The sequence below is a fragment of the Phaethon aethereus genome, assembly GCF_964289735.1.
Source record: "Phaethon aethereus genome assembly, chromosome: 2".
In the NCBI taxonomy this organism is placed as follows: Eukaryota; Metazoa; Chordata; class Aves; order Phaethontiformes; family Phaethontidae; genus Phaethon; species Phaethon aethereus.
The window spans coordinates 113,087,357-113,103,587 of record NC_138582.1 but is presented as its reverse complement, the minus strand read 5'-3'; the positions used below and the strand labels follow the sequence as shown (position 1 = coordinate 113,103,587).

At 44.2% G+C, this 16,231-nt stretch overlaps 1 protein-coding gene across 1 annotated transcript in view; it reads right to left on the bottom strand.

The window, feature by feature from the left end:
* Window positions 1–16,231, bottom strand: part of EGFR (epidermal growth factor receptor) — a gene marked incomplete at its 3' end in the record, with an annotated part of 161,154 nt that overhangs the window by 36,288 nt on the left and 108,635 nt on the right. The window contains exons 2-5 of the mRNA XM_082014695.1: window positions 7,444–7,595; window positions 5,402–5,588; window positions 4,596–4,730; window positions 2,763–2,831 (exon numbers count right to left, since the gene is read on the bottom strand). Of these exons, the coding sequence (XP_081870821.1) occupies window positions 2,763–2,831; window positions 4,596–4,730; window positions 5,402–5,588; window positions 7,444–7,595 (543 nt within the window). The remainder of the gene's footprint in view (window positions 1–2,762; window positions 2,832–4,595; window positions 4,731–5,401; window positions 5,589–7,443; window positions 7,596–16,231) is intronic.

Below are 16,231 nucleotides of genomic sequence, written 5' to 3'. Positions count from 1 at the left end.
GGGTGGTGGTGAGAAGAGGTCGTGTTCAGCCTGTAATTATCTTGGCTCTTGTGGGGTGCTAAGCACTGTTGTCCAAGCCAGCAAACCATGTCCTGCTTAGAACGAGCATCCAGGTCCCTGTGGCATCAATGCCTAAACCAAGAAAAACTCCATGGAGTCATTGCATCTTGCAGCTGGGCAATAGAGCAGGATCTGGCTCCATTTTGTTGAAAAAATCTGCTATTATTGGTGCTAGCTTTGGGAAAAGCGACACGAGAGGAGAACTGCCAGGACTATATGGGGAAAACGTACATCGTTGGTGTGGTGTTAGGATCCCTTCAATGCACGAAAAGTATTTCTGAAATTTGCAGAGTGAGGGGAGACCAACTCAGCAAACCAAGTTCATATGCATATTGTATTATTTTTCTTTAGGCTTCAATTCCTTGGCCAAATTTTATCTTCATTACTCAACTCCCATAGGGTTTGCACCAGTGCAGCAACACAGAGGAAGAACTGGCCCTGATTCAGCTTTTTGCAGGGAAGAAAAAACTGCCTGCCACATTTTGTTGAGAATCGGAAAATCGTCTCCATTTGAATATCAAAGAAGAGAAAACAATAATCAGTACAATTAAAAAAAAAACCCCAGAAATTAATGGCTAGCGTGCGTTTGTACCAGAGCCCCAAAATGGGATTGTTTGTTCTCTACAAAAAAATTACTGATCCACAGACCCCGGCGTTAGACGTCAGAGAAACCTGATGGCTAATCCACTGCATTACAGCACCCTGAGTGTTTCGGCTGTGCACTACAGTAACTGTTATCGACTTTACAGCTGGCACAAATGAGTTACAATATCGTCAGGAATTCCTGTAAGTCCGAAACAGATGGATGTTAATTAACAGAAAATTATTGGAAAATGTAGCCTGCTACATGGTATGATTTTTCAAAATCATATTTCCTCTCTTTTTTTCATTACACATTTTTGTATCTAAACGGTATTATTTCATTTTTCCTGTAGGCCTGTAAGCAAGATATTGTATTTTCAGGGAAACAGATTATTTCCACAATATGTATTAGCTTCTCTGATAGCAACTCCTCCGTTCAACCAGAAACAGGGGAATAAAAGGCACATTGTTCTACATGAACAGCATTTTGATACAATTTTTTTCATAAGCATCAGCAAGGGAGTAAAACAGCTCGTCACTTTGATAGCTATTGACTGGAGCTTCCTGCTGGAAACACGTATCATGGCAAATGTTTATATTTCATACAGAATATCTCATGTTCGTCGAAGGAGAAAGATACGTATCACCCCAAACTTTCCCACATATGGAAATGTGGGATGCATTTTGAGTTGGCTGGATTCTCAAACGCCCTGAGAGGAGAGCCAGAGCCTGAACACAGTTTCATTTTATGTGCTCCTAGTCATCCTCCCGAAGCCAGCAAGAGTTTGTAAATGCTGGAAGCTTGCACGGCTGAGACCTGATGTTTCGCAAGCCCCCGGGACAGCTGTGTGGCCTCAGCTGCCGGCACAGACCTGGGAAGGGCTTTGCGTCCGCAGCCACTCTCCACATCAAGAGCAGTTCAAGACATGAGCCAAACTGTGAGCCGACTGAAAAAAACCCTAGAGCTTATACTAAATGAAGAGAGAGAAGCTATGCGTTCCTTTTTCCTTAAGACCTAGAAGCCATACAGATTTGGCCTGATACTTACAAGCAAGAAACTTGGGTTTAGGTGATTATTTGCAACGGAAAACCAAAGATTGGATGTTGCTTTCATCTGAGTTATGTCTAGATCAGCAGTCTTTCCACTGAACTTTACACAAAACCGGCAGGAAAGAAGAATCAGAAACAGTGAATTTCCCTACTTATTAGAGGAAAATGAACTAATGAAATCTGAAAACATATTGAGATGGTCTTCTTCCTCAGCCTTGACTTTAGGAAAAATGAAGCCTTGCAAAACCTCAAGCACTTCTAAATGGATGTCTCTGTCGCTCTCTTATCAGGCAACCTACCTGCAAAATTTTACAGTAAAGCACAGGCACCAAACTGCACAACCTCACAATGCCAAATATCTCCAAATATCTCATTTACAAATTAAAAAATGGCTATGCATTTTCTGAGAGCCTTCCAAAGGTCCCCTGAGTACAGTATGTAATGTGATCACCCACATGAAGGTGACATCTTTTGTGTTTATAAAAGGAACCGATGTGGATTCCAAAAAGAGGAATTAAAGCCAGCAAAAATCAAGTTATGTTGTTGCTTGTAACAGTGCAAATGAATTGAAAGTATCGTTAACTAGCCTGCAGAATGCCTCTACGAGACACAGCAGGAAGGTAAACAATTCAGCACGCAGCTACTGCGTTCCCTCTTATATGGCAAAATAAAGAATAAATGTTCTCAAGTGCAGATGGGAGAAAGTTGTGGGTGACAGACTAAAGCTTTCAACATGGGAGACAGCTGCAGTCTTTTCCCGCTGGAGGAAAAGCACATCTGCAGGGAAACCCGGGCCCAAGTCAAACGACCTCAAGGTTTCCCCTCCAGAAATGGAGCTACTCGGGGGAGCGGGCACAGCCACCCTCCCCGCCACCGCGCTTCCGCAGAGCAGGAAGCGGGCCAGGTCCCTCTGTGGTGTGCTTCAAGGGGCCTCAGCGTAGTGATATGCAGAGAAGGACAAGTGTAAAACACGTGTCACTAATTCGTGCTTGTCGGGTTAGGTTTTCGGTAGGTAAGAGTTTAGTATGTCAGAGCACACAAGATATTGCTTCATTAATCTGCAGGCTTACGTGTCTGGCAGTTCTGCTCGCCAGGGCCCCAGCAGTGGTCTTCTGTGCAGTTCGGATGGCATTTGGGACCTAAACCATGAAAGCAGAGTATTATATTCTATAAACAAGGTCGACAACATCATCATGTCAGTCACAGAAAAAAGGCTTCAGATTTTCTTCTCGATAAATCAGGGGAGGAAGCACCTATATACCAGTGCTCAAAAATTTTGAGAGCTGGACCTTAAATCCTTATGCTTTGTTCATGTCTCATTTCCTACGTGCAGTTCTCCACACCTTTGAGCAAGCAAGTGCAATACCCAGCCAGTCTAGCTTACGAAAGAGGCATATTTTTCCCAGGAACAAGAATCTCAGCTACTGCCTGGCTGGTCCTTCTGCTGGAGTTTGCATGCAACGGCAAGTCACCGCTGGCTTGCAGCCGGGCATGTGCCAGCTGCTCGCTACAGGCCACATGTAAATCAATGTTTCTGAACAACGTGGTTCTAAAAAGAAAACAAACCCAACTGGATTCACAGGGAACTGCCAGCCACTCCGACCACAAAGTAATTCAACTTGTCTGCTTCACACCCTCCTCCCGCCCTCTGCCAAAAATACTCCTTGGTGTAGGGCTACGAGGCAGATGGACAGTCGATGGAGAGGCGGCAGGATGGACGGATACTCCTCCTGACCTTGAAGGTTCAGTGCCAGGCTCTTTCCCATCCCTCCCTCCTTTCTCTCTTTCTTTCTTTTTCTTTCTCTTAGTGACAAATAAAGTCCCAGAGAAACAACTTATTTTGGATTACGGGATCGTTATTGAAACCATAAACGGCTGTCTAAGCAGATTAATCTGGAATTCACTACATTTAAGAGGCATTTCCTACCAGAGTGATTCTCCCTGCTAACAACACGTGATTCTCCCTCCCCCGCCCCATCCATCAAATAGTTGAACAAACGTTAATACTTGTCCCAGAGTTGATTGATTTGATGCGGGACCAAAGAACGTTTTTGATTTTTTTTTAACTTGAAAAGTTAAAGGTTAACATTTCTGTGGTGTTTAGAGCCAAACTCCTGTGCTGACTTGTATCGTTCGCAGCCCTTTGATTACGCTAGGGCTCCACAGGAAAATATGTCAACACAGAAGTTGGCTATTAGCTCTCAGGCAATTATGCAACTGGAAGAAGATAAAGAAAATATGTTTTTCTGCCAATTTACAGTGCCAGAAATGAAATGCTCAGAAATGAAAATAAACTCCCCTTTCCAAGGGGATTTTACAAGGGACTTGTAAGGCTGAAGGATTAGCTTGAGCCCACTCAAAGCATATGCTATACAAACTTTTAAATACACGCTCATCTCCCTGCTGATCTAAAGTATCAGATTTATCTGCCTGTTTATCATTAATTTTGCAAGGATAATCCATGCAGCCCAGAACACCAGAGTTTTACGGCACTCAATTTGGGCCTTAGCGCTAAAAAGGCTTCAAGTTCCACAGTAACTCCATGAAGGTACCCATATGGGTCTTCTAGACCACAGCCTTATATTGTAAACAGAAGATTGCCGGAAAACAAATGTGTGCACATTATTCTGAGCTGTTTTTGGAGAAACACATACGCAGGGTACTGTCTGAAACCAAGAGAAGCTTTCCCAAGAATTTTGCTATGAATTAAGGACCTAACTACCATGAAAAAATTACATCTCTGGCCAGTGGTGAAGAAATTAATGGACTTCCCTTGGAACAGGACTTGGTAGCCCTGCATGCAGGAGTTGGTGGACCTGAAACCCACCACACAAAAGATGGGATGTTCGTTTTTGTCTCTGAAATGGGGAAGCACATAGCATTGTTGGAAAGTTAATACTCACAAGAGGACAGGTTGCTTGCAAACTCAAGCACCGTGAGAGGTTTCTTGCTTGTGTCAATGATGTCATTCCAGAGAACAGTGTCCATGTTGCACAGCTTGGGGTTATTGCTGATTTTAACACCTCCATTGAGAATTTCTACCACAGAAGGAAAAAAATTAGCAAGTGAGGCAAACCACCTAAGTCTTCTGTCTCTGACGTAAAGAAAGGGAAATAGAACAAATGTTTCTTCACCTCAGTCACACTATGCAGTATGGTGCAACTAGCACAAGACTCAGACTGTCGGGTTCTGCTGTTGGATGCCACTAAGATGCCAGTACATGTGGCTTTCTGCCTGGTGCCACCTCCAGAGGCCACTGCACTCAGCCAGAGACGGCACTGCTGGTCTGCACAGCCAGAGACAATCAGCCAGACACTGTGTTAGACCCTAACTCACATACCACCAGCTCTCACTGGAATTTAACAGAAAATACTGATGTGCACGTGCTGGAATCAAATAATGCAAAATAACGAGTAGATACTTCTTTGCCATTTTGTGGGACACAAATAAATCTCACCATCCTGTTGATGCTTTGGATTTTCTGGATCTTTCTGCAATAGGAAATTACGAACTTTCTTCATCTTTTGAAGAAGGCTGGCTAGCAGGAGAGCAATTAGGAAACTGGGAAACTATATTCAGATCCTTGTTTTTAAAGCAGGATTTGATGGCAAATGACTTTGAGGGAAGATCTTCAATTGGATCTTGATACCAATAACTCAAGAGTTGAAGTTTGCTTTACAGGCGCCTCCATCTCTTGCCCTTGTCTCACCTGATAGCCGTTTCATTGGCAGCTCTCGGAGTCCCTGGGTTTTATTCATGTGGTAATTGGATAAAACTGCCAGGGCGTAAGAGTTGTCATACAGCACATTGCCTCGGATGATCTGGAGGTTTTCTAGGGGAATGACATCCACCATGTTAAGTGCGATGAGTACGTAGCCTGCAACCTCCTGTATTGTCTGAGAGAACAACAGAAGAAAAAAGGTGCTTAATCCATAGCACCCTTCTATTCTTGGCAGAGTTGCTCCTCCCACCCCTCCAATCCACCATCTTTCAATTTTAAGGAAAATAAACTACTTAATCTCATTAAAAGAATAAATTAATCAGAGAGCCAGGAGGGACTATGTGGAAAACTTTGCTGTCTAAGAATGTCTAAAAATGTCTTTGCTGTCTTTTATGTCTGAAAACTTTGCTGTACGAACTGACCCTTAGAGCAGCTACCAGGCAGTCATTCCAAAGGTCCAGCTTACCCCTGTTCCGTCCCCAAGCAAGGGCAAGTTGGGCTGCCTAGAGGATACAGGAGAACAGGGCAAGCATGTATAATATGGCAACCAAGTGTGATGCTTCCCCTGAATCCTTGCCCAGCCCCCAACCATTGGCAGCACAGAGGCACCATCTGATTGAGGTTTTTACACTCGCTCTTCTGTGTCCCTTCCCTTGCAGATCCTCCAATGGTCAGCAGAGGGGAAGATCAGGTAACCTTCTCCCTCTTAAGTAATAGTTACAGGACAACAAGACAAGTGAGGCACTGTCCCTGGATGTAGGTTAATTGCTGCCTTGTTCTGTGAAATGTGTGCATTTCTATCTCCTACAAAAATCACCATAAATGAAAAACCTTCGAGCTACCACTTGGGGTATTTTCCTGTTCTGTGAAGACCACCAGTGAATTTTCAAGAGACCTGTCATATTCCTGGGAACACTGAGCTCTGTGGTAAAGTCGTGCCTGGGAAAGAAAAATGGCAATACTTTGTAACCCATATGTCTGAACCATCTCTTTTCTGATGTTCTTGCTTTTTACTATAACGAAATGCTTTCTTCCCTTTCTTTGTTCCTCGATGAGAAAAGCTCACACAAAGAGATTACTCCTCTCAACCCAGAGGACTGACCTGTTTATTCAAAGCTACCATACAAAAGCTCTTGATACCAGCCATACACTTACCATGTCAAAAAAACTTCTTCCTCTCCTGGCTCTTTCTTTGAAAACCTCCTAATCTGATAATGTGGCATGCAAAAAGCAATGCATTTAAAATGTCGTCTTTTAAAAAAAAAATAACCTAAGGTGTGATGCTATTGCTGCTGGCAGCAGTCTGGCAGCGGGGCAAGCAGAGCTGCACCCCTTGCCCGGTCTCTGCTGGTGGAGAACTTGGAGGTCCTCATGGCAGACAGTGCTCCTCGCCATGCTGCAGCTGTGTTTTAGCATCCACCCCCTGTCTGTTCCCCTCTCAGCTTGCCACGGTTGCTCGTGCACTTGTGCACAAAGCAAATGTTGAGATGGGAACAGCCCATGTGTCAACTGCAGAGGATTATCTTGAAGATTGCTCGATGCATCCAGGTGGGAAGTTATTGCCTGCTTGCTTGGGGTCTGGGCGCTGCAGGCTGGAGAGGCACTCACCACCATGGCAGGGGAAGGGACCACAGTTTGGAGGGATGGGTAAGGGCCTCCACACTTCAAAATCTGCCACCAGTGGGTTGCCATTCACTTTGCGATTTGCTTTGCCCAACAGTACCACAAAGCCTGTTGCCCTCTGAGGTGTGAGGCAATGGGTAAGGATGTAAAAATATTTATTAAAAAAACCCATCTGCATGGCAGCCAGCACTGGTTGGCAAGTGTTTGAAAAGCTATTTCTCAAAGTACCTGGTTTAGTATAGTAGGGCTGAAGGTATCCTGCAGCCTACAGGTATGCTGAGACTGTGACCTGCAATTTCTCTGACATTAGCTAGCTATGTTTTTGGATCACCACAACATTTTGTAGGTACACGATCCTTTGCACTTAAACTTCAGCAGGGAAGGTCACCTTGGCCAAGAACACCAACCTTGAGGAAAGAGAGGTCACGGTTGTGTTCCACGTATGTAATCTCCAGGTTGCTCAGTACCACCTCGCAGTTGTTGTACATCCTCTGCAGGCTGGTGAAATGGTCTTCCACATGTCCCAGTTGGGTCAGCTTGTTATTTGTCCCTTGACAAACTGTGGAGGGAAGAAGAAAGCTCTATGAAGGAAAGCAAGAATAAGTACAGGGTAAAGACTTGTTGCCCACCTATCTTTGCAGGCACCATAGCAAGTGAAGCATCAGCACATGTTCATAAGAAACAAGAACGTTATCTTGCATGATCATAATAGTGCAATAGTGTAGGGAGCATGCGACATTTCCCAGGCACAGAGATGGACCGGAATTAAGAGCTGGAATAACCCTCTGTCACTTTCTGTTATATAAAAAACTCCAAGATGAGGCTTTTCATACACAAGTAGCACTAAGTTTTCTGTAGCAGGAGCCTTCTGTGGTGGCATCCTCCTGGCCACCCACCCATACCCACCATCAACCCTACGCGGCTTGGCACTGGTTGGATTGCACAGTCCAGCTCACTGAAACAAGCCCTAGGAGAAACTGCACAGCCTTGAACGTGATTCCCTTGGGATAGGATAAACGCTGGAGCTCTGAACTTGGCTCAACTGTCCCGAGAAACACAGACTTTTTCACTGCTTACTAGGTCAAGGCTGATGCAGCAGCCGAGGGCATGGCTACTCTTGTGCTTCTCCCTCTCCCTCTCCCATGGGGCTGCTCAGTGAACCATGCCAAAGAGTTGATCCAAGCTACAAATAACGCAGAACAATAAATAAATACATATACAGAGTGTATTTTTAGCTCAGGAAAGCTCGTTGATTTGGTTCACCATGCTGCCCCATGAACTGCTGCATTGGAAACAGCTTTGAGTACAGCGAGGAGGCAGGACCAAATAGTCAAAAGAAGGAGCTTGCCAGCTTGTGAAGCTGCAGAGGGAAACCCAGACATAACGAGCTCCCAAGAGGCTTCAGGTTGGTCCTCCAGGACCTACTTTCTTGCCCTGTTCTGTGAGTAGAGAGCGCTTTAATGGCTCTCTACCAAAGGTGTCTTAAGCCAGATGCAGAACAACTTGACCCCTCCATCAAGCCCATCACATCCTCTACGCAGTAAACATTAGATGGGGATGAGATGTTAGTTAAGATCTGGAAAGCAAAAGGAAACGGGTTGCTTCTTTTAAGATCTCAACAGTATATAGCTAGCATCAGGCAGACCCCCCTACAGGAGCTTTCCCTCTCATGCACAATTTTTTGTTTGCTCAAAGAGATACAAGGCCAAATCCTTGTTTGCTGCAAAGAGATCTAAGTACATCCAAAAAGTGAACTTCATCACAGCAGTATTGATCAAGTGAGAACCTGGGTCATAAGCAGTATATGCTGAGCAAATAAAATCCAAATCAAACAAAACAAGCTAAACCCCTGCAGCAGTATTACTGAACTCAGGCAAAGGTGCTGAATAATTCTCCAGCTAGAACATTTGGAAAGAAAAGAAAATGGCCTGCTTGCATCTGATTAATAATAGCATTCCTGCAATTTCTTCGCTTACGAAAACCATGCTCGGAAAAGATACATGCTATAATTATCTGTATATAACACTACAGTGTGAACACCATTCTGGCCAGAGGGAAAAGCACAGACAATGCAGTGCTTGCCTTGCTCTGCAGAGTTTTGAGACATGCATGCATGAGTGGATGGATTATATTATGATTTAAGCTCTATTGAGCTTGACCTATTTGCCCTCCAAAGGACAGATTTTGATGCTACATACCTTCATTATAAACTTTTGTTTCAATGTGTGGTGAAGCCAGCACTATCCAGGTTTAGGACTCAGTGGTGGGTATGGATACTTACATGGTACTGCTGGGGGCTGTGGTAGCATGTACCACATAATACACGTCCCATGTGGACACTTACAAATGGCTGCAGCACGTTTTAGCTATAAAGGAGAGTAAAAATACCAGAGAAGTTTCCTGATGAAAATTCAGGGTGAGAAAGTCCCTGAACAGTAGAAAAGCTGAGATCCAGAGCTGAACTTCAGGGCATGGGCTGATCCCTAAAAGACGAAAGCTTTGCTCTTATCTGTGATATTGATTCAATAAAAATACATCCAGTCTGGAAAATCTGGGAACTTTTGCAACAGAGAGCATGTCCCAGGAGGCCACCCTCCCCAGCAGCACTGAGAGTGGGGCTGCCTGCTGGGAGCACGAGGCTCGCCTGCCCAAGCCCAGGTGACCCGCCAGAGCCCCGGAGCCCCAGCCATCACCCCTGCAACGCGGAGGCAACCCAAAAAGTCTGCAGGGCAGCAGCATGGGGTTACCACCACGAAATGTTTTATTCCCATATGATATTGCTCTTAGCACACATGCTGTGCTTCCTAAATGCCAAAGTAATGTTGATCTTGAATCAGTCACAGTATCAACTCAACAGACAGCCTAGAAAAAAGGCAGATATTGCTGAAATGAGCCAAAATGTCAGGTGCTATATAAGACAGCAGTGGTCAAAGAGGTTAAGGAAGAGGCACGCTACTGATAGATGCAAACTCACTGAATTTTAGTGCTTATGAAAAGTGCAGGGTTGGCTGCCCTGGCTGCTAAAATCCTCTTCTTGTCCACAGACATGCTTGCTCCCCTTCTCCGCTTCAAACTTGGCCTTAAAGGAGTATTTCTTGGTGATACAAATGGGTTCATCCTCTGCTACCCTCTCCGCTCCTTGGCCTTTTTTCTCTTGTGCAGCCCAAAGAAGTGGAATGAAACTGAAGCATTTCCTAAATGGCATTTTCCATGAGTGCTGGTAGGAAGAGAGAATGCATCCGTCCAGGCCGTAATGCTAAGGGGCTCTATTCTCCCAAATCCATACAAGCTTAGATTAAACAGAGTGGTCTCTGCAGCAATTGCCCTGATACAAGTGAAATCCATTTTCATCTTTTCCCCAGAAAATCTGATTACTGAAGTCCTTATCCTGTCACGCATATTTGTCCCAGACTTGAGAAAAACACCGGAGAATGCTTTGAAACCAAATTACCACCAATCCCCAAATCAGCTGTTTCTGGCCATGCTTAGCCTCTGTTGGTCTCCTGGCAGCTCTGACAGACAGATCAAAATAATAACTCACAAAGGCAATTCCAGAGACACACACGTCCATTTCCATGCTTCTTATATCACTTTTAACTCTATATGACCTAGCATAATAAATGTTGGGTTTTTTTTTTTTGGCATGTTTTCCAGCCATTATTGACAACAACGCAAAACTTGCAGGCAAGAGCTATTTGTTTAATCTGCCAGCACATTTATAAATATTGCCCTCTCCTCACTTCTTGGTAGTAATTTAACTTCTGGGTTTTTTTTCAGTATTTCATGGAAGAGAAGTACCCGCCCAGGTACTTGGTCCAGATACAAAGCTGGCTCGGAAGGCCAGGGGAGATAATGGCACAACCAGGGCGTGGGGAAAAAACCCTTTCAAGTGAACCAGAATAATTTTGTAAGAAATACTGCCCAACATGTGTCTGTATGGGCGATCACACCATCCCAAAGTCCTGCCCCTCGCATGGGGGATTCTGGCCATGCCACTCTAGGAGAAAAGCCGTTTCCCCTTACAAGGGCTTCCACTGACCTTCACCTAATGGGGTCTCAGAAATTAAATGAAAATCCTTGTGTTATTCAAGCACAAATCTGTACATCAGCTATAAGGGCAGGTCCTGTATATCATGTATTTTTTTAAACTGACCTCAAAGCATTCCCTTACAGGTATTGAACAGATCCACATAACGTCTCCATACTACTGTGGAAACCAGAAAAGTGTGGCTAGTACTGTCAAATGATTAAAATAATGTCATATAAGTTTACAAGGAAGTACTAGAGCAGGTAGGACATTTGTCATCATGACTGATGAATATTTCTGATAGAAAGAATCATACAACACTTCCCCTAAAGGAAACAGGGTAGGAAATATCTGAGGTTGGAAAAAGAAAGTGACATTACGTTTTATGTGATTAACCATTTAAATAGAAACACTTCTTATATTAACCAGTTCCTCAACACTAGAGAGAGATGTGATGGATAAACTTTCGTATTACTGGGTTGAGTGTATTTTACATACCGAGCAAGAATTTCAAGAGGGAGGAAAGTCCATGTGACAGAAAAAGAAAACCACATCTGCTGCAATGTGCTGTGGGAAGTTACGAAAAGGAAAGGAAAAGCTAGAAAACAGGTGAGGGGTACAAACAGTGCTCAGACGCAGGCAGATGTTTTCCCTTGACAATAGGGGTTGCAAACACGTATGACGCCTAAAAAGTCCATTTTCATCTTAACAACAGCAGCATTCAGTCACTGGAAATGCTGCCACAGAAGATAATTTTTGCCCATATTCAAACAGTTTCATTTAAAACATCATGAAAAACAGCCTCGTGTGACTGTACGAAGTCCCTCCTCAAACAGTGTGGTTTAGACTAATGCAGTCACTGAGATTAATTCTGACTTTTAGACACACTAGGAAAAAAACAATGACAGAGCTCATAAAAATACTTAGATGGAAACTATAATTGCAAAAGTGACCCAAAACTAATGCCATAGTGGAGAAAACGAATATGCCTTAAGGGAAAGCTTTTCCAGATGGTTTCTTATTTCTATTTACTTGATGAAAGCAACTTTTCCAGCTAAATCTAATTTTGAGTTCCCCTTGCTCTGGCTAGGAGTGGAGACCTGCCCTCCAATGGCAAAAGTCATGTCCTGAATTGCAAGGGACATAGGCAGTGTGACAATTAGATGGCCCAATTGCTAGTGAGCACCTTCACCTGAAAGAATAAATAATCATATACAAAACAACTTGCTCCTGAATGAAGACCTCTCCAAAGCCAGAACATTCCTGACAAGGGATTCAGCCTTATTAAAATTCCCTAGGGTGCTTTTTTTTTTTTCTCCCCAATATCAGTTCATAATATTTCAATTTTTCTTCTCTGTTGCCATTATTTAATTCAGCATGTATCTTCATTAATCCTCCAGATTAAGGCCAGACCAGGATGTACTGAAATCAGTCTTCCCACTGGCTTCAATGCAAACTGGATGGGGGATTAAATTCTTCTCTTGCTGACGCTGGTGTAAATTCAGAGCAACTACAAGGACAGGGTGGGCTAGCCCACGGTTTGAAGTTTCCTCTCCAAATGCCTTAGGATGAAACTGTGAGAGGGATACAGGTATTTTCTGTAAATGTAAGCAGAATTTCAGAAATGGAAAATTGTCACCCTGCAATTTCCTACAGTTTTGAAAAAGGTTGGTTTCTAAAGGTCAATAATAGATGGGACTTTTTGGAGGGGGTGTTTCTAGAGGGGTACTGAAAGATAACCTGTGTTTAGATCAGTTTTCTTCACGTGGCTTTGTCAGTGGTCTCTGAGAAGACATCAAATCACTGCTGAGAATGCCTGCAGATGACACAAACATCATCGGGGTTCTAAATAACAAAGAGGGACAGATGACCTGCACAGGTTGGTTTGTATAATTTAGGAAAATAAGCCCCCTGAACAACATTATTTGAACTATAGCCAAAGGCAAGGTCTTACATCAAAGACTGCAGAACACGTACCAGACAGAGAACAGGGTGCTGGGATGCAATCGCCCTGAAAAGGACTTGGGGATAATAAGAGGTGACCAGCGCATCGCTTACGCAAAAGAAAACCGCAGCCGTTGGGTACATCCGCGGGAAAATGCCGAGCGAGGGGAGGCGGGAGCCGGTGTTACTCGCCGGTGGTGCCCCGGCGTGCCCGAGAGCACTAGAGGGCTCTCCTCTCCCGGCAAAGCGGGTGCCGCTGGGCGCAGCTCCCACTCCCAAATAGCACGGGGAGGCACCGGGATGCTCTTCTCAGGCTTCAACCCTTCTCCAAGCTGTATTTCGTGTCCGCCACATGGCCAACGGCTAGCGCAGTAAGACTTTGCCTCAAGTTTTGCAGGGTATTTATTGAGAGTGATGGCTGGAAAGTCAGACTCCCCAGGATGTCTTCACCATCAGCTGGGGCGCTGCTGCTGGGCTGTTCCTCCCACTGGCAGCCTTTGGGGAGGCTGCTATAAAGGGCACCAAGAGCTTGTGTGGGACTTTCCCTGGTGAGCTGTTGCTCAAGGTTAATGGCCAGGTCTATCACAAGTGCAATCACCAATGAACTCAAATAATGAGCTGTTCCTATCATTTATTAGTGAGGAAAACCCAAGAATAAAGAAATTTCATCTCTATCAGCCACTATTCAAACATACACACACACATATACACAAAATATAGCAAACAGTTTATAAATTTTATACACAGCCACTTAATAAATTTCGTACAAAAAACCACACAGGCACCTTTTACCCCTTTATAACCATCTTCATAGAAACTCAGGCCACGCTGACTGTGTTATTTGAAGTCAACATCGACTTTGACGTGCGCCCCTGCAAAGTTTCTCCATGTGAGCCCTTGGGTGACAAGCTTGGCCCTACAAATCTATCAAGACCAGTATGGGCAAAGTGATGACCTCATGCCACAGCTTGCCATTTTTAGGCTCGCAGTTCCCTACGTACAGCAGAGCAATTGAAGGTGGATGCTCTAAGGTGCAAAACACGGCTCTTCAAGTCAAAACTTCGTCTGCAGCTTTGACATCCAAGCAGCGTACAGCACAGGGAAACACCACCAAGTGCTATGGAGAGGAACTACACTTTGGAAACTGCCGCGGAGGAAATCAGGGAGCGGGGAAAGGAAGAGTCAGTGGTCTATTGGTAACACTGGATGGAAGCATTGCTATCCCACTAACACTGTGTCCTCCAAGAGAAAGCATTTCCCATGCCTGTGTTTCAGGACAGTGATCTTTATGCTGTGTGAAACCCACATACTGACCAAAGTAAGTCTGTCTTATACTGTAGAAGACAACCCCAAACAAAACCATGCAAGGGGCAAAAGACCTCGGTGTCAATCCCAGAAGGCTCCGTGCCCTCCAATGGTTTCCTCAAGGATGGGGCCCCCAGGTAGCACAGCCTCTAGCTAACAGCCCATGGCTGCACCCTCCTGCCCTCCAGCTTCACGCACTGGCATAGCTACTACTCCCACCGCCAGAAAGCCATATGCATCCGCCAGGCAGAGCTCCGGAGCGGGAGAAGGACCCCATCTCTCAGCCCCATCCACGCGAGATTCACGTCCTGAGAAACAGCTCGGAGAAACGCAACGGTTCTTGGCATCCACAGTGAATTTTGTCTTACTGCACTGCTGCAAGTGGTGTAAAAAGCCTGTGTGGAGCGCAGCAGCAAGCAGCCGAGAGACCTCCGACAATGGGCATAGTTCTCTGAACCTTTAATCCGGTGAGACGTGTGTGGCAGGAGTGTGGCATCTCAAGATCTACACCGGGATATTTGGGAAAACAAGTGGATGACAATGGATATGTCAGCCTGTGCTCTGTGGTCAAAAAAAATTACATTCTTCATTGCTGTTTGTTCTGGCAGCATCTATGGAGCAGCAGGATTTTACAGCACAATAGAAAGAAACCGAAGATGTGTGCCCATGAAAATGTGGGACTGGCTTCTAGTTACATCAGCACTGAATTGTTGAAAATTGTTTCAAAATGAGTTAATTTGAGAAATTAGAGTTAAAAGCATTAAACTATGCTGTGAACATTTTACCACGTGGGATTTCTTAAGACACTGCAATTGCGTATTTTCATTTGTGCCTTCCAATGAAAACAAATCACATGTTTTTCTTTATTTATATTAAATCAAGTCTTATGTTGAAATAAGCCTTGGTGCTCATACATGTACTTCTGAATCCCTTGAGGTGTAAATTCTATGTAAGCACTCACACACTGATTCAAAGAGGGCAAGAGAAACCACTTACATCTGACTCCAAGCAGAAGACTAAAAGCTTGCCATTACAAATGCAACACATTCTTATTTTTTTTACCAATAAAATATATACACATACACATACAGCTCTCCCAGATGACTGGACTGACATCTTTAGAGACTGCAACGTATCTGGAGAACTGCTGAAAACACAACAGCAACCGTGCAAGTGTTCACTGCCTCGAACCACAGGTGCCCACCTCCACGATAACCCCATCTACTTCTGTGCGTGGTTCTGCCCACTGAAGTCACGGCAAGTCTGCCAGCAACCATAGTGGATGCTGCATCAAGCCTCTAGGCCTGTACAGCTGCATCACATGTATAGATGCATGCACGATGCATCCTCCAAAGCCGGTCTATAGCAAGGAACTACAGCAAGTTCTGGCCTCTTATGGATTCAAGCTGGAAAGCTACAGAAAGAAGGATCTATGCTCTAAAATTCCCCAAGAGACATCTTGTCCCTTAGGAATGAGATCTCCTTCTCAAGTGAGGTTAAAACAAGACAAAAAATGCAGACAGGACTAAGATAAACAATACTTACTGCTTCAAACAATAAGGGTACTGTTAAGTTATCTGTACTAACGTAGCAAACTCGCCATCGACTAACTACAAAGAACAAGTAAAAACCGATAAAAAGCTTTACAAGCTTGTCTCCAGCTACTACACATTCATGGGAATGAATGCTACGGTTAACACTTACATTAGGGCTTTCAGCTGAAATTTGGATATTTGCACATGTTGAAAAGCAAGCAAGTTAATACATGCTGCTTGGTTTGAAAAGCCTCCAATAATATTTAAGTTTAAAAGGAATAGCTGAAGAGTATATTAAATGTAAATGAGCTCTGGATCACCTTCTGATCTTCATTTAAGCCTTGACTAAAACTCAGTAGAAAGACTGCTATTGAAACCAATGGG